Below are 24,430 nucleotides of genomic sequence, written 5' to 3' on the forward strand. Positions count from 1 at the left end.
GCCAACGCTATTACTGGCGAGGAATGTATCGTTTTGTGCAGAAATGCGTTCAGTCTTGCACCACTTGCCAACAGAACAAAACACCTCCGCGGCACCTTACCGGCATGTTACAGCCGCTGCCGTGCCCGGCTCGCCCATTCGACCGCGTGGGTATAGACCTCTATGGCCCACTCCCATATAGTAGCTCTGGAAACCGGTGGATTATTGTCGGAGTCGATCATCTGACACGCTACGCTGAGACTGCAGCTCTACCGGCAGCGACCGCCCACGAAGTTGCACTCTTCATTCTCCGCAGCTTCATTCTACGCCATGGTGCTCCGCGGGAATTACTCAGTGATAGGGGTCGAGTGTTCCTGTCGGAGGTCATCCAAGCTATCCTCGCTGAATGCAACATTATCCACCGGAAATCTACCGCATACCATCCACAGACAAATGGTCTTACTGAGCGGTTCAACCGCACACTTGGCGACATGCTGAGGATGTACACCTCCTCCGACCACACTAACTGGGACGCTGTATTGCCCTTTGTTACCTTCGCTTATAACACCGCGACGCAAGCGACTGCCGGTTTTTCTCCGTTCTTTCTACTGTACGGCCGCGAACCTTCCCACCCCCTCGACACTATACTACCGTACCGCCCTGATGCATCTGAGTGCTCCCCGCTTTCGGAAGTCGCCAGATACGCTGAAGACTGCCGTCAGTTGGCTCGGTCTCTGACAAGTGAGGCTCAAGGTCTACAAAAGACTCGACACGACGACGCTCACCGCATAGCTCCTACATTTCGTGCTGGCTCCCTTGTGTGGCTTTGGGTGCCCCCGCACGTTCCTGGCCTGTCTTCTAAACTTCTGGCCCGGTACCATGGTCCGTACCGTGTCATTGACGCGACCTCCCCGGTGAATTACATAATCGAGCCGTTAACACAATCACCAGATTTGCGCCGTCGAGGACGCGAGACCGTACACGTCGACCGTCTCAAGCCCTACTACGACCCCATCATTGTGCCTACTCCCTGAGTCGCCAGGATGGCTACCCTTCATCCCGGGGGTATTGTAGTGGAGCATACGCACCAACGCGTATGCGCCTTCGGAAGACAACAAAAAAGCCCGTGCTCTGCTTGCGCGAGAGTTTGTGCCGCCTCTGCCAGACTTGCCGTACGCCCACTTTCCGTTGCGACCTCGCTGCGACTTCTCGGCTCGAATAAACGTCATCACAGTAGAAAGAAAGTGCCGAAGCACAAGCATCGGCTTTGAAATAACGACTTGCTATTGCAACAAGGTGGCAGTTGGGCTAGCTAGCTATCTAGATATATATCTAGCTATCTAGATATATATCTAGCTATCTAGCTATATATCTAGATATCTATCTATCTATCTATCTATCTATCTATCTATCTATCTATCTATCTATCTATCTATCTATCTATCTATCTATCTATCTATCTATCTATCTATCTAGATCTATCAACAACAACAAGTATCTATCTATCTATCTATCTATCTATCTATCTATCTATCTATCTATCTATCTATCTATCTATCTATCTATCTATCTATCTATCTAGATCTATCAACAACAACAAGTATCTAGATAGATAGATAGATAGATAGATAGATAGATAGATAGATAGATAGATAGATAGATAGATAGATAGATAGATAGATAGATAGATAGATAGATAGATAGATAGCTATCTAGCTAGTTGTTGTTGTTCTTGCTAGTTGTTCTTGCTAGCTAGTTGTTGTTGTTGAACAATAGTTGTTGTTCTTCGTACAAACATTTGTTTTTATGGCGCACTATTATCTACATCTGAGAAGAATTATGATAATCTCAGCCCTACGCTAAGCGCCTTGCTAGCATAACGTCTCCTGCTAGCATAAGGCGGCATCTGGTAGAAAAACGACAAAATGCGCCTGGCGTAGAACTTGAGTTGTGTTTTGGCCGCAGAACAGCACAGTAGAGTGGGTCAGCCATCCTACAGGATTCTGACGACACAGTCTTTCGTTCAAAGGAAAAAACAAGCAAAGAAACAAACAAAAACTCCCAAGCATTTCCCCGAGGGTGAACATGGTTAAGTGCGAATACACGGGGTGATGCTATGAGGGGTAATTATGAATTCGCACTATTATATTTATTAATCACACTATGGTGCCTTTATGGTGTAATAATTCCTGGGAAACGCAATTTGATCACACGGGGGAGTTTACGTTAACTCACTGGCGAATGCCAACGGATTTTAAATTTACTCCCCTTCACGACCAGCTCTCGACGGGAGACTGAGAGAGAAGGCAGGCGCGCGAAAGAGAGGGGTGCGCGCGCAGCTGCAGCAAGCGAGGAGAGCGGAGGAGCGAGCGAAGGGGGAGGGGGTATAAGGCGCGTTACTGACACCGATATCAGCGTCGCGTCCGTGGCTTATTCGGTAGAGCATCGCGCTGCGGCCCGCCAAGTCCTCTTTCTTTTAAAGATAGAGAGAAGACTGCGGACGCCGCCGACGGCGGTGGATGGTTTGGGGTCGCTTATAAAGTGTATTCACACTTAAAAAATGCCAGGACTGCGCGATAGGTAGAGTACAGTCACAGCGAAAGCTAGAAAAGCGGCCTTTCAGAGCCTTTTTAAAAATTCATTGGGTAACTACAGCAAGCACACTTACTTGATACCCACTAGGGTATTAATAATAAGTTTTTATGGGTAGTAGGCCAGCATTGGCTACGCTATTTTTCGTCATTTTTCTGAGAAGCGTGATATCTGCGGAGCACTTGCAAGAAATTGTTCGCTCTATCTCAAAGCAGCTGAGAGTATATCAGCAGAAGCAGATAAGAAGGGTGGTAGTTTCATCGAAGCAAGATGATTCGCAGAAATGACAAGACGAGCTCCAAAATGAAAAAGCGCAAAAACAAAGAAAAACTAGCACAGCGATGCAGGGTTCTGTGTTCCATGCTGTAGTTTGAAGAAGTGCACCTAACTTGGCTGGTTGCTACATGATCAAGACGGGAACAAACAGTGCTGGGCACGTGACAGTGAAAGAACGACAGACGAAAGCGCTGAAATATCGACTACTGGTTTACTGAAGGGAAATGCAATACACGTGCAGAAGTTTTACGCAGAACAACAACGTAAAGACAGCGACTGCGCCGAGAGAGACAAGAAGTCATCATATCAGTTGTGTCGGCTGTCACGTTTTTGACAAGAAATTGATTTCACAGTTGAGCAGGTGAATTGATGGCACACTGACGGAAGCGTTTGTCTGTAGTTCTTTCATCGTCGCATGGTCGCATGTCCAGCGCTGTTTGTTCCCGTCTTCGCGTTTTACAGTATAGCGATGTCGCTCCCTGAAACTTGTGCGGCAGTTTTATGGGATGAATGCATAGCGCGTCGGACAATGACATCGATGGCTTTCTGACGCACTAACCACCAAGTGCGTCGATATGTTCAACTTCTACAATTAAACAGAAGAGATAAACCATCTGACAAAAGAATATATCAAGCGTCTGATTGTATAAGCCAAACGTATCGATGCACTGGGTGATTCGTGCATTAGAGAGCCATCGATGTCATTTTCGTCTAAATAGTTGGCATTTTTGCGCAAGCGCTGGTTTAAACAATTATTTCTTATTGTTAGTTTGCTTAAGATGAGTGTTTTTTTTTACGCATGCCCTGAGCGATCACACATGCTCAACTGTCTGCCTGGTGATGATAGTACGTAAGCGGTGTAATATTTATAAATTAACAACTTGTTGCTAGAAGCATTTGTGGTGTTCTGTTGTGCCTTCTCGTACCCATGTTGATTTGCGTGCTACAAGAAAAAAATGTTCAAATGATTCACCAAAAAGCCCGTATTAGAACCCTCATCTGATAAGGCCATCGTTTTCCTTTAAAGTACGATTTGCTTACATCTGGCTGTATAAGTCTGCAAGATGTTTTTCTTTCCTTCGCATTTCACTCTCACGCGTCTGAATAGTACACGTGTGCTCAAGTGCTAGCAAAATTGAGAAAAACATATGTGATACGTAGGTGAAACAATTTTTAGGTCATTGTTGAATTTTACACTCATTATTGGTGGAACTGCCATTGCGTAAACAGTGACTGAGATGTACCAACTCATTATGAACGGAAGGTAATCGAGACACTTTATATTAGCTTTGCTATTCACCTTAATGGACAACAAAATATTACAGCGTATAGTGGTATATTTCTAGCAAGTCGCTAAACATGTAAAATTATCCTACAGGCGAGATCACGGCCTAGATTGTACGTTGAAGTGGTACAATTCACAAAAGCTTGATCATGTTGAACAATCATCATAATACAGCTCTAAAACTTGGCTCTGGTGAGCCACCTCACTCACCTCTGCTTTGCGGATGCTGTTTCTAATGTCCTCGAGTTTCTGCTCTACGTCTTCCTGTTCACCCGTTGATGACTCCATGGTCTGCGCAGCCAATTAAAAGCGGGCATCACTTGATTCACCAATACCTTTCAGTAAAAAGACTGGTAGAGATTGCGACACTTCTCATGCTTCAGAGACTTTTTGTAACGTTGAGAGATAAGTGGGCTTTTACGATCGAATGTAGCTCGATTGTGTGCTTGTCGCCTCCACTTGTGATGCGCGATACGCGAGGTGAAATGAGCCATGCATATCACTGCCTGTGATCAGGTTTGTCCTACCAACGCCTCCTCTATTTTATCGATGCCATCCAGATGCGCCCAATCCAGCCGTTCACCACACTGTTTTATAGGCCTTCCTTCGTCTCGCCTATGGCCTAGCCTTCATGTGTGCCTTGCGGTCATGGGGGGAGAACCCCTCATTCAGTGCCTGACGACAGAGATCATGTGAATAACTTTTGTTCAGTTGTGTAGAGATCCGTGGGGCGGCGCCTTGCATTCCTCGTGTTCACGATGTTGGTGGTCACGCTGGCTCAGTACAAGATACGCTTTTTTGAGATAGTGTGTTGGCGTTCGTGGCGCTACGTGGGCAACTAATGGGGATGAGTCACTGCGGTGCTGCTGCATCAGTAGCGCTGTAATGCGGCGGCGTACTTGCTTCTAGCTACAAAAAAAGGATCATGCATGGAGGAACAAATCTGACATACGTATGATATTGCAGTAGGAAACACGGTTTATCGCATCTCCTGGGAAAAGCGCTGCGAAGCACGTGTGACTCAAGCAGCCGTAGCGCTCGTCGCATTACGACCACTCCCTGAACTAAGGCGGACCGACGGATCGCGTTAAGAAGCGCGCGTTTGCACTGGCATTGAAATAAAGGAGGCGTTGGTCCTACAATACCACATTTTCATAGTGCTGAGGGCAGAGTAATCATCGCTGCTGTGGTTATGATAGCCATATCAATAAGTTCATGTTCAGGTTCCGCCTAAAATAATTACTTCGTGCGTTTGTATTGCACACAGCACCTTCTCAATGCTGTTCCGTCTTTCACGTTCTAAATTATTAGGGAGCGTATCAGGCAGTTCTAAAGAACTACTCTAGCAGGCGTTTCTGCCTTATTGAAGTAGTGGGAAAGAGCGATTTGTGGGGAAGACGTCGAACCCTTTCTCCCTTGGCGATTTGTCCGAGCAGCCTGTTGAGCTCCTTGTTGGCGTCGCGCAGGGTGCGGCACTCTTTCATGTAGGCCGAGGCCCACTTCTTGGCCTCCTTGCTCAGGCAGATGTCCGCGTGGTGCTCCGTGCAGATGGTGCGCACCTGCGGCCAGTGGCGCAAGGAGATCGCTAAGGTCGGCGGACACACAACTTTGTCATGACGGCCGTGTTATTTTTGTTATAACTATTGCTTTTATTTTCATTTATATAAAAATTGAAATCATGCTTTGTAATAGAGTAAAAAGAGCAAGGCTTCCCTGCTCACGTAATTGCCCAGCTATGCTAAGAGCTTGAGGCGCGAGCGAGAAACAGAACGCGCTACGATTTCAGCCGGACAGGCCGCCGCAGCCCCATTTCGTCTTTCGCTTCAACTTAAAAATGTGACGAAGACGACGGCACGATCACTTCGGCCACCGCCACGTCTCTCTCACTCACTTCGACCTGTTGCGTTGTTTGTGTTGCTCCCCCCCCCCCCCCCCGCCCAAATATTGACTTGCACGTCCGTCGCTACAGAATTCACAATGCTTCGTTTTTACCATTTAGTTGTTCTCTTACTCTAGGCCTTACATGATTTCTTCATGATGAAACAAGCGCTAAAAATTACACACACTCAGAGTGGACACAGATTAGCGCATTTTTAGCGCTTGTTTCATCACAAACTTTTACCAAAACGCCCAACTGGCAGTCATCCTAAATTATTTCTTCCACACATGCAGATTGTTGATTAATTAAAGAAAAAAAAACTTCCAAATGACCCCCTGCGAAGGGTGGGATGCAATTCATCACTTCCGGAGGTGCTTTCCTTTGGGGTTATCGCACTGAGTTCTAACCACAGGAGCATTTTCGATGTCGGCTTCATTTTGCTACGTGTAACGAAACGAATTCAATGCTAAGTATAGCTAAATAAAGCTTTTTCTTCATAAATAACATTTTTTACGTGAATTAAGATAAGTTACTTCGAAAACGATCTGTTGCTGCACAATTAAGATTAAAACAAATTGCTTCATATAACAATTCACAACCAATTTTATGACCGATCCTCCATGGTGGGTTGCGCCAGTTTTATAAGGGTCAACCTACCCATCAAAGTCTTAGCTTCATTCAATACCGCGTTCACATAGCACTCCTGGGCGGCTAGTTGTGTTTACGGTAATATGCTGCGTGACTCCGTTCTCCACTTAATTGATAGTTCTATGAAGCCAGCAAAGCACCGATGGACCTCGCATTGCATTCCCGAAAGCTGCGAAGCTTACACGGCAATTTAATAATTATAAATGTATATTACCGCATTCCATCAGCCTTGAGCTGAATTAGAAAGCCTTGCTTACTTTCTTTTCTCCCCTGCAGCTCTATGGCCAGTCGCCGTGCACGGAGTGTACACTTTACTGCCAATTAATTCAAATACATGACATTTGAAAGAGAAATGCAATCCGCCTGTAGGGGGTGTCCCCCAAATGGACCCAAGGGAAGTAGTAAGTCCCTCTGAAGCACAAACGTGGCTAATTTTTATTTCGCTGGTCGCCCAGGTTTCACGCTTTCTCTTCAAATTAGTCGTAATTTCAGTGTCAACTATTGTTGTACGTATATTCAACGTTTGAGTTTGCCTAGCTAGGCTATAGCCTGCAATCAGTCTATCAATATACGATGTGACGTACACACTGGGACGTATATACTGTGACGTGCACGTACTTCACGTTTTATTATGAAGCCTGAGTCGACTTACATAAGAGCAATAACTTTAGAGCGGTATTAAAGACAAGCAAAAAAGGTGAGCGGAACTCAATGTCCCAATAATGAGCACAAAATATTTATACATCAATTTGTATTCTTGTCATTACCCTACTGAATGCTGAATCTGAACGATTTAAATATAGCAGTTCAATCGAAAACGTGCAGTAATGCCGCGGCGTCCTGCGCTCTTCACTGTTGAGGGCTTCTCACTTCACTAAGCTGCAATATTGGACGTCGTAAATTAGTGGCACCCCTTCCAAAAGCTGCAATTTATTTCAGTGAATACCCACATTTCCGGTCGTTTGTCGCCATTTTCGTTGAAGTTCTTTCCATGAACCTTTGAATTTCGATTGCTTGACATAAAATTACACGCCAACATATGCATAGAAAACATCAATATTCCTTATCGCGTGGATCCCAAAGCCGCATTTTATAAATAACGCCATTGTGCATACAAAATTTATAAACCATTTACCAGCAAATGATTTTTGACGATATGAGACTATCATTGCAAATGCACAGATTTTAGAGCTCGTGTAAGAAATGACCACTGCCGGGAAACAAAGGACCAACAATGAGTTCCGCACCTGGTCGTTGTCACATGGATCAAACTCGTATTTAATAGGCTTTCCTAGAACTTGGTTTTCCTGCAGGAAGCATTCCACGGTGTACTGCCGTGTAATCTGCAACGAAGGTCGACAAATTTTCGGCACTTCTATAGAGGCACAGACAGACAGACACAGACACACACATATATATATATAATATATATATATATATATATATATATATATATATATATATATATATATATATATATATATATATATATATATATATATATATATATATATATGGCAATCACGTCTCCGGTTTTTCTCTGCTTACGTTAAACTTTTTGCGAAGGTGGGCCTACCTACAGGCGGGAGCAAGTTCCCCTTCAGGGGGGGGGGGGGGGCGAAGGTTCATCGCAGCACCGCCCCTTCTCTACTAAGTCAATATATACAGTTGACTTTTGCGCCCCTCCTCTATTATTTATTTTTATTTATTTATAAGATTACCCGCAGCGCCAGTTTAGGCATTATTGAGGGGGGTACAGTGCCTCATAGAATGAATCCGCAGTCTTGCGGTCAACTAAATCAGCTGGTAGCATATTCCATTCGACAATGGCTTGCGGAAAAAAAAAGATGCTTAAAAGGATCCGTTCGGGGGATGGATGGCCGTACTTTAAATTTGTGGTCATGACAAGAGGAATGATAATGCGTTGGTTTTAAATATTCTGAAGGATTAAGGCGTGTTTTCTTGTTATACATTGAATAAAATAGTTTCAAACTTAGATTACGTCTTAGATCTTGTATGTATTGCCAATTAAGTTCTTTTTTCATACATTAGGAGCTTTCAGTTCGGTCATATTTTCCCAGAACAAATCTTGCTGCTATCGACTGAATGCGCTCTAGTGCATGAATGTGTACTTTGTGAAACGGATCCCACACAGGACAGGCGTGTTCCAGTATTGGTCTGACATTGACGTAATATGCGGCCTGTTTAATCTCCTTGGTTACATGTTTAGGATTTCTTTGTAAAAAGCCTAGGGCTTTTCCAGCTCTGCCGAGAACACAGGCAATGTGTTCAGACCATCCCCCATCCTCAGAAAACGTGACACCCAAGTACTTGTATCTGTGTTCTTTCCTAATAACTTCATCTTTTAAGATGTACTGATTTGTAAACCTATTGACTCTTTTGGTGAAACTGACGTGAACGCATTTATCAGAATTTAGTACCACATCGTTATTTTTACGCCATACTTCGACGTAATTAGGGTCATCCTGAAGCTGGGTGGAATCCGTTTGGTCCGTCAGTTCAGTGTACAACACGCAGTCGTCAGCAAACAATATATTACTACACTTAAATGTATCCAAAATGTCATTAATAAACACAAAGAAAAGTGGGCCAAGTATGGAACGCTGAGGTACCTCTGATTTCATTGAAACTAAACATGGACATGATCCACCTAGAACAACCTTCTGTTTTCTTGAAGTCAAATAGGCCGCAATTTGTCAGCAAATGGTTTGATGAATGTTCAAGCTCTGCACTTTTTGAACCAGAATCGAGTGTGATACCGTGTCGAAGGCCTTTCTGAAGTCCAAAAATAAACAATCAATCTGTCCTCGATTATATAAAACTGATGCTATATCATGATAGAATTCAATTATTTGGGTTGCACATGAAAAAAAAACTGTCTCAATCCGTGTTGTTTAGGATTAAAAAAATTATTTGAAGTCAGGTGCCTTAAAGCAGAAAAAAGAACATGTTCAAATACTTTACAACAAATCGGCGTCAGAGAAATTAGTCTGTTTTTGATACATCTGATTTAGAACCCCTTTTGAAAATGGACACAACTTAAGCTATTTTCCACTCTTAAGAAAGCTTGCCTTCATCGAGCGATTTTTTGTAGATAACATAGACATAACAAGCTACTGCCTCAGAGCAGTGTTTTCAAACTCTTGGTGATATGTCATGAGGGCAAGTTGCTTTACTTTCGTCAATGCGCTGTAACAACTTCACTATGCCATTGAATGTAAGCTCTATCTCCCCCATAGGAAAACATTTTTTTTATTCGCGACAATCACTTGTGTAGGAGGGCGGAAAACCGACATAAAAAGTTGTTAAAAAATGTGGCTGTATCTCTATCCTCAGTTACAATCTCGCCACCATCACGTAGATTTGGTGGGCTAACCTTCTCATTACTACATCGTCTCATATACTTCGAGAACCTCTTCTTATTACGAAAGTCAGCGGCCAAACTCCTAAAACACTTTTTCTTGGCTTTTTTCATTTTATTCTTATAAAGTGATGTCGGATCTTTCATTTTAATAAAATTTTCAGGGGTTTTATTTTGGCAATATTGAAAAAAAGCCCTTTTGCTCTTTTTGATAAGCCTAATAAGATGTCCATTAATCCAAGCTTTCTTTATTTTGCTTAGCTTATTGTTTGAGACACTGCGGATGTGGCAACGAATGAGCCCAGTAATGCGTTCCTTAAACACTTGCCATAGCTGCTGAACAGTTGCTTCGTCTGCACTGCATTCAAAAGACCGATATCGATGCTCAAGTCCCGCTGATATTTGCTCATAGGGTGGCCAGACAGATTGGCTGCCCCTTGTCGCCACCCCCCACCGCCGTGCGCCCGCCTATGGTTGCACCAAGCCTGTTAGAATCAGTGGAATTCCTTACGTGATTGGCGTCTTCGAGGATCCTGGAAAATGACGAGTTGCAAGCGGTGACAGTGAGCAGCTCCGTCCGACTCATGAGTTGGATGTAGTCTTTCACTTTTTCCGAGACATCGCAATCTAGCGACTGGACCGTAAAGCAAGAGCAGAAACGTTAGCGCGACAGTATTGCATTCGCGATTGCATTCAACGCCAGGCATCAGTAGTTAGCGGCTGCCTTAGATACATAAGGCCAAGCACTTCAGATAGAAGAGACGAACCATCGCACGCCCTTTCAAGGGACAAACACAGAGAGACAGAAGGGCTGACGCTCTCCCCGCAGCTGGACAGATTTATTTCAAGCCAAGTTGGTGCTTCGCGTCTTGTAAAGGAAAAACAAGAAAGTGTGGAAGAAAAATACTTATCTGAAGAACACACGATTTTAAAAGCACAAAAACATGGCAGATGCCACGTACAGTGAGAACCAATGATATGCAAAGCACGAATGAGGAAGTTTGACATGGCAATTTTAAATCAGCACAGTACGTTACGATGTGGACGTAAATTATGCCGCACATAACTTCTATGTGATGATTATCATGTTCACACATGTCATTTACCTTCGTCGCCTATCAACGTCCCATGATACCAAATATGGTATATGTTGAACCAGCGGAACTGCCGCGAGCGCGCTATGAGCGCAGCATGTAGTTTTGTTTTACATGACACGCCTATCGTGATTATCTTGTTTGGACATGTCATTAACCTTCGTCGTCCGTTCGCGTCACGTAATACCAAATTTGGTATATGTGAAGCTAGTGAAACAGCCGCGTGTGCATCATGAGCGTGGCATGTAGCCATGTACTTGCACTCTGGATGAACTAGATGATCGGCCTTTGTCAGAACAAACGATTGTGGGTGATCAGCCGGGTCCATCCTCAGTCCAGAAGGCTTTGAAAGCTTTGTTACGCTTTTTGCGGACAAGTGGCCTTAAAGAGAAACTTTAGTGTTGTATTCTCTTTCATTTTGCTTTTCCTCTTTCGCTATTTTTCTTCTTCCCTCTCTCTCGCTTTGTCTGTCCTCAACGATTTTTTTCTATCATCCCTTATTCCCTTGACCCCTTTTCCAAGCACAAGGTAGCGAGCCAGTCTAAGAACAGATAGATAGATAGATAGATAGATAGATAGATAGATAGATAGATAGATAGATAGATAGATAGATAGATAGATAGATAGATAGATAGATAGATAGATAGATAGATAGATAGATAGATAGATAGATAGATAGATAGATAGATAGATAGATAGATAGATAGATAGATAGATAGATAGATAGATAGATAGATAGATAGATAGATAGATAGATAGATAGATAGATAGATAGATAGATAGATAGATAGATAGATAGATAGATAGATAGATAGATAGATAGATAGATAGATAGATAGATAGATAGATAGATAGATAGATACGCTCAAAGTCACCAAAGTTCGCTAAGAAATGCTTCGCATTTAAAAAGAAAAGCGTCACGACAGCACGGAACTGTTAAAACTTAACGACAAAAGTTACGTATAGACTATCACCTGACGTGCTGAGAAGACAAGTTAACGGTTTGTTACTATGAGACAATGATTTCTCACGTCACCCATTCGGTTTATTTGGAGCGCCTCTATCAGTTGCCTAAGTTGTCTGGGAAGCATGTTCTGACATTATCTCTATATCGGGAAAGAGAAAGCGCTCGTCCGTGTCCCTTCTGTTCTTTACCTCTTCGACGTTCTCGCGCTGTACGCAAAAACGTTACCACACCGACTTTTACGTACTATTTAGGGCGGAATCAATTATCCTCTCATGCTCTCGTTCATCCACACGTGCCCTGGCTTGGTTCCAGGTGTGGCACAGCGGCGCATAGCACGAACGCCGGCGGCTCCTCGCGTCAGACTACGGAATGAACGCGCCTCCCCTGGAGCTCGGCCACGATTCACCCACTCATTCAAGAAGGAAGACGCACGCATCCCGTTTTATTCTGTCCGACCACATTTGAATGGGCGCAGGTTTTCGCCGAACAAACTTTGGAATTTACAGTGTCTTCCACTTTTTTTTTCATTCAAGACCTCCGAGTGTTCAATATTGAATGTCACTTTGTGGGATGCAAACAACTTTTCACGCGACGCGTCTGTTAATTATTGCACATTTCTTTCACTTACTGACTTCAAGTATGCACCCCCCCCCCAAATAAAAAATATCAAAACAGCAGAGCGAGGTATGGAAAGTGCCATTGCGCAGAAAAGCCCCGGGGATAAAACTAAGCGTCATATCGCACGTACTGCTTCAAGCAATGTTCTTTTTTTTTAGGCGGAACCACAGATTATAGCGATGTATGCGTAATGAGGCACGAACACTGGCTTTTATCTCAAGTTCGCGAAGAAAGACGTGCATGAATACACGTGCACGTAGTAACGTAAATGAGAAAGAGAAAAAAATCAATTTTTAAGGCAACGCGACAAAACTGATACGGTGTTCTTTTTAAGCTCTAAGCTAGAATTGCATAGTCCTGACGCGTCGCAAACTTGGCTGAATTAACGTTGAACATTAAAGAAGTAAGACTAAGCCCTTCAGCGACGGCGGAACTAGTTTTCATGCTAGTTCTGACAAATTGTGGCCAAAAGAGAGCAACACAGCTTTCTCACTATACAAACCACGTAGTGAATATATATTGACTCCGTGTGCTGCATATGACTGCAGACGATCACTTTAGCAGAAACATTACAATGCTCGACAAGTTTTAGAGGCGAAGATCCTTATGGCGTGAGTCGGTCGTCACCCGTATGTATGCATGTATGTAGTAACCACCTCACAGCATATTCACGGAGTGAATGATGATAAGTGGGGCGAAGCTTTGGAGGGTTTTATCGGCAAACCATGAATCAATCGCTGGCCGCGTCTGTCTGTCGTCTGTCTGTCTGTTTGAAGCACGGACGGACGGACAAATGGACAGACAGATGGACGAATGGACGCACGGACGGACAGAAACAAGAACGAACGGACCGACGAAAGCGCGGACGGACTGACGGACGCTTCGCCCCACTCTTCATCAATGACTCGGTCGATATGCTGTGAACTTTTTTCAACGTGCCACGTACCAGAACCAACGCCACCAGTATGACTTTTCTTTTCTGTATAAATGAATACAACCAAAGACTAAATGTCCACACATTTGAAGCCTGTGATTCGATATTTTGTATGTCAAAACAAAACAAGGCTGACTGCAAAATAGTGAAATATTTATCTACATGATATCTAAACTAGCACAATACGACACATTACTTGAATGTCTGTCTTGGAATGTAATACTGGGTGCTTTATGAAAACAAGGTGTGTGAATTCATAGACATTGGATCGGAATTAGCAAAACGTGCACCTGCAGAATGTCGGGCAGGTCCGTCTCGTAGAACCTGGACTGGTGAGCGTTGGCCGCCACCAGAGCGAGTATGTAGTCGTTGCGGGCTTTTGTCGACTGGATGTCGCACGCTTCTCTTCGGGACGAGAACTGCGTGGAATGGAAGTGAATTTTTACGTCTTTTTGAAGACGACAGTCTTTTTTGGGGTACTTCAACGCAAAAGTTTTGGTCTGTCAGCCTGTACCCGAAACAACTTGTCTTTTTGCGTTTTATTCTGTTTGCTTTTGATTCCGAAATCCATCCACATCCACAGCGCCCACCAATAATGCTCCGGCTTCTGCGTACGTACTTGTGCGTAGTATCGATTAAAAAGCAAATGTTGCGCATATCTAAGGCCGAACATCAACACGCCAATTTACTTTGGCGTCTTTCGTTATACTATAAATGTCATACATAAGTAATTGTAAGGAGCGTAGCGTTTATTACGCTAAGGTGACAATGCAACGCTAAGTACGAAAAGGCGGGTGTTTCCTACACTTTGCCAAAACGATACGGTGGTGACACGAATTCGCTGCGCTCATCTAGGCATTTTAACGGAGCGCCTCCAGATTCCCATTCACCAACCTTCTCGTGCAGAACACCTAATAAAAGTTTTATTCACTCTCTCCAGACGAAACTTTCGCCGACATTTGCCACACCAAACAACACTGTTACAAGGTAAAAGAAAAGGTACAAAAGGGAATTATTAATGTCTCTCATAATGTCTTTGGTCATCATCGAATTGATTCAGCCCAACGGTCAAGTCAACACGTTTGATCCTTATGGAGATGAATCCAGACATATGAACGTAACAGCCGACAAATCAAAACACAGATATGATACGTGTATCCATCTTCATTTGCTCTGAACTGACTTTGTTATAGCGCAATAACAAGTAACCCAATTACTGAGCGTGAATAGCGACTGCGACACTGTGTATTACTATCGGAGTGTAAATGCGCATTGCGAAAACAGTCTTTTTGTGTGTGTATGCAGCTCACCGTAGTCATCCATTACTCTTTTGCGTCCCCTATTCCCTCCTCCGGTGTAGAGTAGCAGGCCAGAGCATGCTATCGCTCAGGCCGATCTCTCTGCCTTCATCATTAACCTCTCTCACTCTCTTTTTGTTTCGCAGCGTAATGTGATCGAACACAGTGGGGTACATTTCAAATAGTACAGTGTTTAACGTGGAGAAGGACACGACACTCGCTACATTCTAAACTAAAATTATCTCCGAAAAATACTTCTTATATATGCAGCCACGTTGACCCTGAGCGACAAAGAAATGAAATGACAGGCAATCAAAGCTTAATCAAACTTTCGGCGCTTGACGATAAAATAATGGCGACATGTGTAGAAGTGAGCTTCACAGTTCATGCTTTCTCCTCCACGAAACACAATATGCGCAAACTCGAGCGATAAAATCAAACCATGTGCAGCCTATGCACTTAAAAAAAGTAAATGTAAACCTAAAACAAACTAAACAACGTGCATTTCATGGTGATTTGGAAGACGTTCCAGTAGAACTCACATGCACTCGAACAGAAGTCGGCAACAAGAACCAGCGTTACATATGTAATACTACGCACTTTAAATTAAAGCCCTTCCAGGAAGGTGGCTTCCCGATGACTTCCCCTTGACTTCCCGTTACCTCCAATAGCTTTGACGTAACGTGACCCGAGCCTAAACGTCCCGTATGATACCACACTACCACCGCGGCGTTGCGTAAGCATCGTCCTTTTTCCAGCGTCAGTAACTATGTCCCTGTACTAACCCATGCCGTGCCTCGTCGTGGTGCTGTCTTGTTAGCATCAGTGCTACCAGAACCCGTGCCCATTGCGACGTGCACTGCACCAGTGACTTCAAATACAAAGACAAGAAGGGGTCGATGGGAACTTGAGATGAGAAATCTGTGAAGAGGCTGTGGAGCACCCACCCCTGTTTACGAATTTCTCATCTGCCAGAGACGCCATACGTGACCTCTCTGTGTAAGCCTCGCGACTGCGAGCTGCAAGTCTACCGGGCACGGCGTGCACCCACACTATTCTGTCTAGAGAAGAAGAGCTCTGCCTGAACAAATTAAACTTTATCTACAGTCACGAATAGCGTAAGTCGCGCGCTTTAAGAACGCTTTACGTCTTCCGTGTGCCGCTCTGCATTTGCCTATAGAAGAAAAAAAAAGTACCAAAATGCATGTATGAAGCATGGTACCATTGTGCATTATATTGTGTGAATAGATAATGTCGTTTTTTATGTTTCGCTTTGCAATAACCAGCGCATGCTTTTTGCTATTTTATATGTAAGGTGTTTGTACTTTCTTTTGTTGCATTGTCCCATTTCATTACGCACTGGAAATAAAAACCGAAATGCCAGAAATCGATAACCATTTAATTCCGGAATTGAGCTACTGTTGCCGCTACGAACTGAAAGCGACCACGTTCATCTCAATTTCTGCAGGCGGTGAAACCCGTCATGAGCATTTTAACCCGTTTACTCTCGCTTTCCTTAGTGACCAGTGGTTATTACGCCTACGCACTACATGCCCGCCCCTGTCCATTTCTTCTTCTTGATTTCAACTATCATATTGTAGCGATGCTGACGCCGACAGGTTAAAAAAACAAGCGACTTTATTAGGGCGAACTTGTGCCCACGATTCTAAAAACTATGGTCGTCAAGTTCGAGTAGCCGAGTGGCACAGATCTGACTAACTTCCTCTTCCTCGTTGTTGAACGTCCGAACGCGTGGCGCATGCCAGCCGAGCCGGGTCTTGCTGGTGCTGGTGACGATGATTGTGGCGGGCTACTTGAATGTGGCGAACCTGTCGCAGCATTGCCCCCCTCCTCAGACGCATCGTCCCTATGCTTAAGACAGTGAAAAGATACACGCGCACTCTCACTCGTTTTTGGACGATCTGTCATGATAGGGCTTCATGCGGACTACGTGGACCACTTCCGTGGGATTGCGGCGTCTTGAACTCACGTGTCCAGCGGATCTAACTTCATAAGTGACGTTGCTGATACGGTTGAGTACTTCATGAGGGCCGAAGTATCGGCAAAGAAGCTTTTCAGAGAGTCCGCGGCGGCGCACTGGTATCCATATCCACACTTTGTCACCGCGATGATAAAGTGTGTCACTGCGTCGCTTGTTGTAGCGACTAGAATCGACGTGCTGTTGGTGGCGTATTCGGTATCTTGCCATTTGCCGTGCTTCTTCGGCTCTTTGCAGGAAGTCATCTAAGTCAGGTGGATAGCTGCTTTCGTCCTGTAGTGGTAACATGGCATCCAGCGGGGTGGTCACTCTTCGGCCGAATACTAGTTCGAAAGGGGCAACGTGGGTTGTTTCTTGAACGGCTGTATTATATGCGAATGTTACGTAGGGTAATATTTCGTCCCACTGTTTATGTTCAACATCAACATACATTGATAGCATGTCGGTCAGAGTTCTGTTGAGGCGTTCGGTTAAGCCATTTGACTGAGGGTGATACGCCGTTGTTCTTCTGTGATCGGTATTTGTCATGCGCATCAGACATTGCATTAGGTCTGCAGTAAATGCGGTGCCCCGATCCGTAATAACGACGATTGGCGCACCATGTCTGAGCACTATGTTGTTCACAAAGAACTTGGCGACTTCGGCAGCTGTCGCACTGTATAGAGAGTCAGTTTCAGCATAACGGGTGAGATAGTCTGTGGCTACGACTATCCATTTCTTGCCTGCACGCGATGTCGGCAAAGGTCCTAGGAAGTCCATGCCGACTTGTTGGAATGGGGCATCTGGAGGGTCTATTGGCTGGAGAAGGCCGGCTGGTTTTACGGGTGGAGTTTTGCGCCGTTGACATTGACGACAAGTTTTCACGTAGCGCTGCACTGATGCGAGCAACTTAGGCCAATAGTATTTCAGGCGAATCCTGGTGAATGTTCGGCTCACACCCATGTGTCCAGATGTTGGCTCGTCGTGGCATGCGTGCAGAATTTCCTCTCGCATGGCTGTGGGCACGACTAGTAAAAACGTTTCACCATTAGGTTCGAAGTTCCTCCTGTAAAGGACACTTCCTCGAAGGCAGAACGCGGAGAGCCCTTTGGAGAATATGCGAGGGACTTGAACGTCGAGACCCTGCAGGTGTTGTATAAGTGCCAGCAAATCCGGGTCATCTCGTTGTAGTTGAGCGATTTTGGATGTGTCGACAACGCCTAGAAACGGAAAGTCTTCCTCTTCAGGTACACTTGGATCGACAGGAGAGCGTGACAGGCAGTCGGCATCGCTGTGTTTCCTTCCCGATTTGTACACGACCGTAATATCATACTCCTGCAGCCTAAGGCTCCATCTTGCTAGTCGACCTGACGGGTCCTTGATATTTGCCAGCCAGCATAGAGCATGGTGGTCACTGACAGCTCTGAACGGTCTACCATAAAGGTAGGGTCGAAACTTGTTTATGGCCCAGATGACTGCGAGGCACTCTTTTTCAGTTGCAGAGTAGTTTGCATCAGCTTTTGATAGTTTGCGGCTGGCATAGGCTAACACTTTCTCTTGACCATTTTGCCACTGGACAAGGATGGCGCCGAGGCCGACATTGCTGGCATCGGTATGGACTTCTGTGTCGGCTGTCTCATCAAAATGGGCAAGTATTGGTGAACCCTGTAGTCGTTTCCTTAATTCGTCAAAAGCTTTCTGTTGTTCGCTTTCCCACGTGAAGGGCACGTCGTCTTTTGTCAGTTTTGTAAGAGGTTCCGCAATCTTTGAGAAGTTTTCCACAAATCGTCTATAATAGGCACATAAACCCAAAAATCGACGCACTGACTTTTTGTCTCTGGGTGTAGGGAACCTCTGAACAGCGGCTGTCTTTTCGGGATCGGGACGAACACCCTCGGAACTAATGACATGTCCAAGGAATCGCAGCTCTTCGAAGCCGAAGTGGCATTTTTCGGGTTTGATCGTCAATTTCGCTGACCGGATGGCTTCCAATACTGTGCGTAGTCGCTCTAGATGTTTGTCGAACGTTGCAGAGAATACCACCACGTCATCCAAATACACTAGGCATGACTGCCATTTCAGTCCGGCGAGGACAGTGTCCATCATTCGCTGGAACGTCGCTGGTGCGGAACAGAGGCCGAATGGAAGCGCTTTGAATTCGTAGAGGCCATCTAGTGTTACGAATGCCGTTTTTTCGCGGTCCCGCTCGTCGACCTCTATTTGCCAATATCCGCTTTTCAGATCTAAGGAGGAGAAAAACTTTGCGGATCGCAACCGATCTAGTGTATCGTCGATACGTGGCAAGGGGTAGACATCTCGTTTAGTCACACTGTTCAGTTTTCTGTAGTCTACGCAGAATCTAAGTGTGTTGTCTTTCTTCTTAACGAGCACTACGGGAGACGCCCATGGACTATTCGAAGGCTGGATGACATCATCAGAAAGCATCTCCTCCACTTGCTTCTTGATAATTTCCCGTTCTTTCTGTGACACCCGATATGGATGCTGGCATATAGGCCTCGTGTCGTCTTGCGTTATAATTCTGTGTTTCGTGATTGACGTGCGCTGGACCTTCGAGGTACTTGAAAAGCAATCAGAGAATTATTTTACCAAGGCGTAAATCTGTTTCTTCTGACTGTCCGGAAGGCTCTGATTGACGGTCACGGATGTGTCGATGTTGCAGGCCACTGGTCGAGTGGTTGATGTCGTTAAGCTGCATAGTTCGGTCGCCATACAGAAGTCGTGTAAATAGGCGATAGCCGTGCCTTGAGCGATGTGTTGAAGCTCATTGGAGAAATTTGTGAGTAAGACATCTGCACGGCCATTCGTCAAGTGAACAAGACCCCTAGCTACGCAGACACCTTTGTTCAAAAACAGTCCTACATTTGTATCCGCTATGCCTTCGCGGTTGTACAATGCATCATTTTCTACGAGCACCATTATACTGCAGCGTGGCGGCACAGTTACGTCATCATGAACAACGCGTAGAGCAGTTAGGCGTCGTTCCTCAGATTCCTCCACAGGTATAGCTCGTTCAGTCGAAAACGACACGCTGGACCTACGCAGGTTAATTACGGCGCCATTAGCTCGCAAAAAATCCATTCCTATAATGAGTTCTCTTGAACATTCTGGCAGCACAATGAAATCGGCCACGTAAATAAAGCCCCGTATTTCAAGTCTTGCAGTGCATCTGCCAAGGGGCGTAATAATGTGACCGCCTGCCGTGCGTATCTGCGATCCACTCCACTGTGTCACAACTTTGTTTAGCTTTTTCACCATCTTGTGACTTATCACTGAATAATCAGCACCGGTGTCGACTAAGGCATTCAGCTCCCATCCTTCCATTCTCAACCGCAAATCTGAAGTAACGTTTTCGTTGCTGCACCCATCTACCGGAAATACACCGTCATCACCCTCAAACCAAATTGGAGGATCTTTGTAACTGACGTTATCAGCGGCCTCACCTCCACAGGTCGCTTGCTTCAGTTTTCCGGGTGTGGACTTGGAGAGCGATGACCAGGCAGCCTTGAAGGTGTACGTGGGCTGGATGACCGGTAGCGCATAGGCGATGGTGACCGTGACCGGTGTTGGCGTAGAGTTGGCGAGTTCTGGCGCGTCGACAAGTACTCCTCAATCTCCGCTGGTCGTTCGCCGTTTCGGGGGCACGGTGCATATGACGGGAAGCCTCTTAATCCAGCCTGTCGGTAAGGACAGAATCTGTACAGATGACCCGCTTCCCCACAATGAAAACACAGAGGCCTGCGCTCGTGATCACGCCAGACGTCACTTTTCCTGGGCCTACGCTCCACATATTGATGTGTGCTACGTGCTCCTGGGGGCAGATAGGTAGCTGTCGGTTCCCGTGGACGAGGTGCGCTGCGTGCCGCAGGTGGGAGAGGAGTCGTTGCCATCGCAACTGCTGCATTGCTGTGTACCGTGGGTTGTCTGACAACCTCAGAGTATGTTCGGATAGGTCGAACCGGCTGCAGCTCACGCTCTGGCTCTCGTATCACCTGCCTCAGTTCGTCACGAACAACGTCCGTAACAGATAGTGCAGTTGAAGTCTGGGGCATATGCAGTCTGCTCAGTTCTTCTCTGATAACTGATCTAATTAGCTCTCGCAGGGCTTCAACGTCGTTTCGCACGCCTCCGGGAAATACCTGTGCAGATGCGCAGTTAAGATTCCGGTTGTACTGCCGAGCCCGCTGTTCCAGTGTTTTTTCGATGGCCGTCGCTTCCGAGTAAAACTCAGCAACCGTGCTCGGAGGGTTGCGGACGAGAACGGCGAACAGCTCTTGCTTCACTCCGCGCATTAGATGGCGCACCTTCTTATCCTCAGCCATGTTGTAATCCGCACGCTTGAACAGGCGGACCATGTCCTCAATGTACATAGCAGCACTCTCGTTTGTTAGCTGGTTTCTCGATTGAAGAGCTGCCTCCGCCTTTTCTTTCCTGTCTATGTTCGCGAACGTAGCCACCGCTTGTCGTCGAAATACCTCCCAGGTAGACAACGAGGTTTCATGGTTCTCAAACCATGTCTTCGCGAAGTCTTCCAGGGCGAAGTATACGCGACGGAGCTTCTCTCTTTCGTCCCATCCATTCAAGCTCGCTACTCTCTCGAACAGGTCCAACCAATCTTCAACATCCTCGTACGAGTCGCCGTGGAAAACTGGCGGCTGGTGCGGTTGGCTAATGAACACTTGTGCCGGTGTTACCTGGCTAGTCATAGTGGTGGCATCCATCGTTTGAATTCCCCTTGGTATGAAGTGAAGAGGACCGAACTCAGGTGAGTCACCTCGAAGACGGCGACTTGCCCTCTGGTGTACAGGAGTCACTTCCACGGGGTTGATACGCTGGTCGTCGGGGCTACGCTGTCTTGAGGTCGTGGGGCTTCGATTCATAACCCAGCAACTCCACCAGAAATGTAGCGATGCTGACGCCGACAGGTTAAAAAAACAAGCGACTTTATTAGGGCGAACTTTGTGGGAATTGAGGCTGGCCCGCTGCCTTTGCGCGGGCTTTGCCGCCTCTTTTCTCATGTCCCGACATGCCTACCCTCCTTTGCCGTCAGCCGCGCTGGGAAGGGCGGAGTGACGTTTAACTCCCTCACCCGGTAGCGGATGTCGACTGTGGCGCCGCGCGCGGGGACCCCCCGAGAGGTTTTCGCGCGCTGCGTCGGGAGCGGGGAGTACAGTCCGGGACTTCAAACGGTGAGCCACGCATTCTTTTCCGTCCGTCGAGTCCCGTCGCTCGGGGCTCGTCGGACTTCGCTGACGGCGCCTCGCGCCCGATGCGAACGCTCACCTTTTGTTGCCCCGCTGCGTACTCACGGCCGAAGGGCAGTACGGTGTCCTAGTGCGTGGCCTCGCTACGCCGACCCGTCTCCCTTCGAAGCCAACGCGAGCGCCTTTGCCCTCGCTCGAGCAACCGGGCCCTTTGTCCCGGTGTCTCCGTGGATCACCTTTACCGCGGAGACGTGCTCGTGGCACCCCTGTGTAGTACTTTGTGCCCGTGGCGTGGATAAGCCTACTTGCTTTCCCGCCGCGCCTTTTTGCAACGGGCTGTACTGCGTTGGTGTTGCCACAATAAAGTGTTGCGACTTGAGCAGTATCGTGTTTCCCGCCACGGCGACGGTTGACGCGTGCCCTGCGGCTCGCTAAGACCGGACCCACGCTGGTGGCCGTACTCCTTCGGGATACGTGTACACCACACTGGCGCCCAACGCGGTATCAAAAGCTCTAGCTTTTGATTGCTCTTAGCGAGTCAGTTCGCCTGCGCGATTCGGGCTCGTCGCAACATGGCTGCTTCGCGGGACTTTTGTCCGCTGTCCCTTTTTAGCGGATGCCGCGTTGCACACGGAGGCCATTGCCTCTATTGATGGGAACCCTTGTGCACCCGTCTGTGTCGGCACCCCCTATTGCGGTGACGACACGAGGCGCCTAGCCGCTCCCTTTGGAGATGGCGCGTCGCTTCGGAATGGGCCTCTTGCCCTACCCGAACGTTACGCACAAGCGCCTCCGACGCCCGTCCGTGTCGGCACCCCCTATTGCGGTGACGACACGAGGCGCCTAGCCGCTCCGTTTGGAGATGGCGCGTCGCTTCGGAATGGGCCTCTTGCCCTACCCGAACGTTGTCTGCTTCGTGGCATGCCGCGTTGCACCAAGAGGCCACCGCCTCTATCGACGGGCGCCCTTCGGCGCTCGCCTGTGTCGTCACCCCTTTTTGTGGTGAATACACTCCTACGTGGTAGCTGACGCGCTATCTCGTGCCCCTTGTTGTCTGCCGAGAACCTGGATTTCGGTGCGACGGCCGCTCGCGGTGCCTTAGCACATGCAAGCGTCGGGGGCGAAACAGCAGCTTCGCCGCCATTCGGCGAGAAGGGTGAGTCCCCATGCGGACAAACCTTGGCTGCTATCCAGGTAAGCGGCGCACCGCGAAGCGGCCGAGCGGGGGAGCTTTCCGAAGGCCACGAGGCCGAGAGCGAACCCGTAACGCCGACTCACGCGGCGGTTGCTGCGGTCCTGAGTGGGCGCGATACCAGACTCCCCCATTTGGGAGAATGGGAATTGCTTTCGGCAGCGAAGAGCTACTGAAGGCTCAGCAGAGTGATCCGTTTCGAGTCTCGGAGGGACGGAGCGCCGTATACGCTGCTTGCTTTGCGGCGGGCGCCGTTAAACCGTCTTGACGAGGCGCGGAGCGCCGTTACGCTGCTTGTTCTGCGGCGGGCGCGATTAGGGGGCTGAAATAGCGTGTGTCGCTGAGTCCCCGGCGGATTCATTTTGCTGGACCATGACGGGCTCCTGCTGAAATATATAGCCACTGACGACGAGTCCATAGACCCGTTTAAGGTGGTTATGCCCAAAAGTCTGAGAGCCGCACTGTTGCGATCCTCTCACGACGAACCCATGGCCGGTCACCTGAGTGGCTCGAAAGTTTTTGCAAACTGAGCGATGTTGTGACCTGGCCCGGCACGAAGCGTGGCTTTTATCGCTATTCGGTGCCTGCCACGTCTGACAAACGGTTGAGCCAAGGGTTGGACAGCCGCCCGGTCTTATGAACCGATTGTCAGTGAGCGTCCGTGGCGCGTACTAGCTGAAAGATCCCCTTTGGGAAAACTCAGCCGTGCCCACATCGCAGACCTGAAGCCCTTTGTCATGGTCTGACGAGCTTGCGCCAGTGCCCTGCGGCACTTCGCGCAAGCAACGGGCACACCCGGAGCGGCGGACCGCATTCGGACCCCGCACCGGTATAATCTGAGGAAGCGGTCACCTTTGTGATTTCGCGCCGGACGGCGGACTTCTCCGCAACCGAAGGCCCTCAGTTTTACTGTCTAGCCTCAGTATAGGTTAGCTTCTTTACGGCCTTTTTCTCGTAAAGGAGTTGACCCCGCCCTGTCTGCTGCCAGTGTTTCCTTTTTTTTTTTTTTTTGAAGTGTTCATGTGTATTTTATGTTTATTTTTGTCTAATATTAAGAGTTATTTGTGTATTTTGTTTTTTTTGCCA

The 24,430-nt window shown here is 47.0% G+C and overlaps 1 protein-coding gene across 3 annotated transcripts in view; it reads right to left on the minus strand.

The window, feature by feature from the left end:
- Window positions 1–24,430, minus strand: part of nwk (FCH and double SH3 domains nervous wreck) — a 156,823-nt gene that overhangs the window by 99,636 nt on the left and 32,757 nt on the right. For all 3 annotated transcript variants that reach the window (XM_037429187.2, XM_075882255.1, XM_037429181.2), the window contains exons 8-12: window positions 13,945–14,073; window positions 10,553–10,675; window positions 7,907–8,002; window positions 5,539–5,691; window positions 4,343–4,423 (exon numbers count right to left, since the gene is read on the minus strand). In XM_037429187.2, coding sequence (XP_037285084.2) covers window positions 4,343–4,423; window positions 5,539–5,691; window positions 7,907–8,002; window positions 10,553–10,675; window positions 13,945–14,073 — 582 coding nt within the window. The remainder of the gene's footprint in view (window positions 1–4,342; window positions 4,424–5,538; window positions 5,692–7,906; window positions 8,003–10,552; window positions 10,676–13,944; window positions 14,074–24,430) is intronic.

This window comes from Rhipicephalus microplus, chromosome 2 (genome assembly GCF_043290135.1).
Source record: "Rhipicephalus microplus isolate Deutch F79 chromosome 2, USDA_Rmic, whole genome shotgun sequence".
NCBI classification, from domain to species: domain Eukaryota; kingdom Metazoa; phylum Arthropoda; class Arachnida; order Ixodida; family Ixodidae; genus Rhipicephalus; species Rhipicephalus microplus.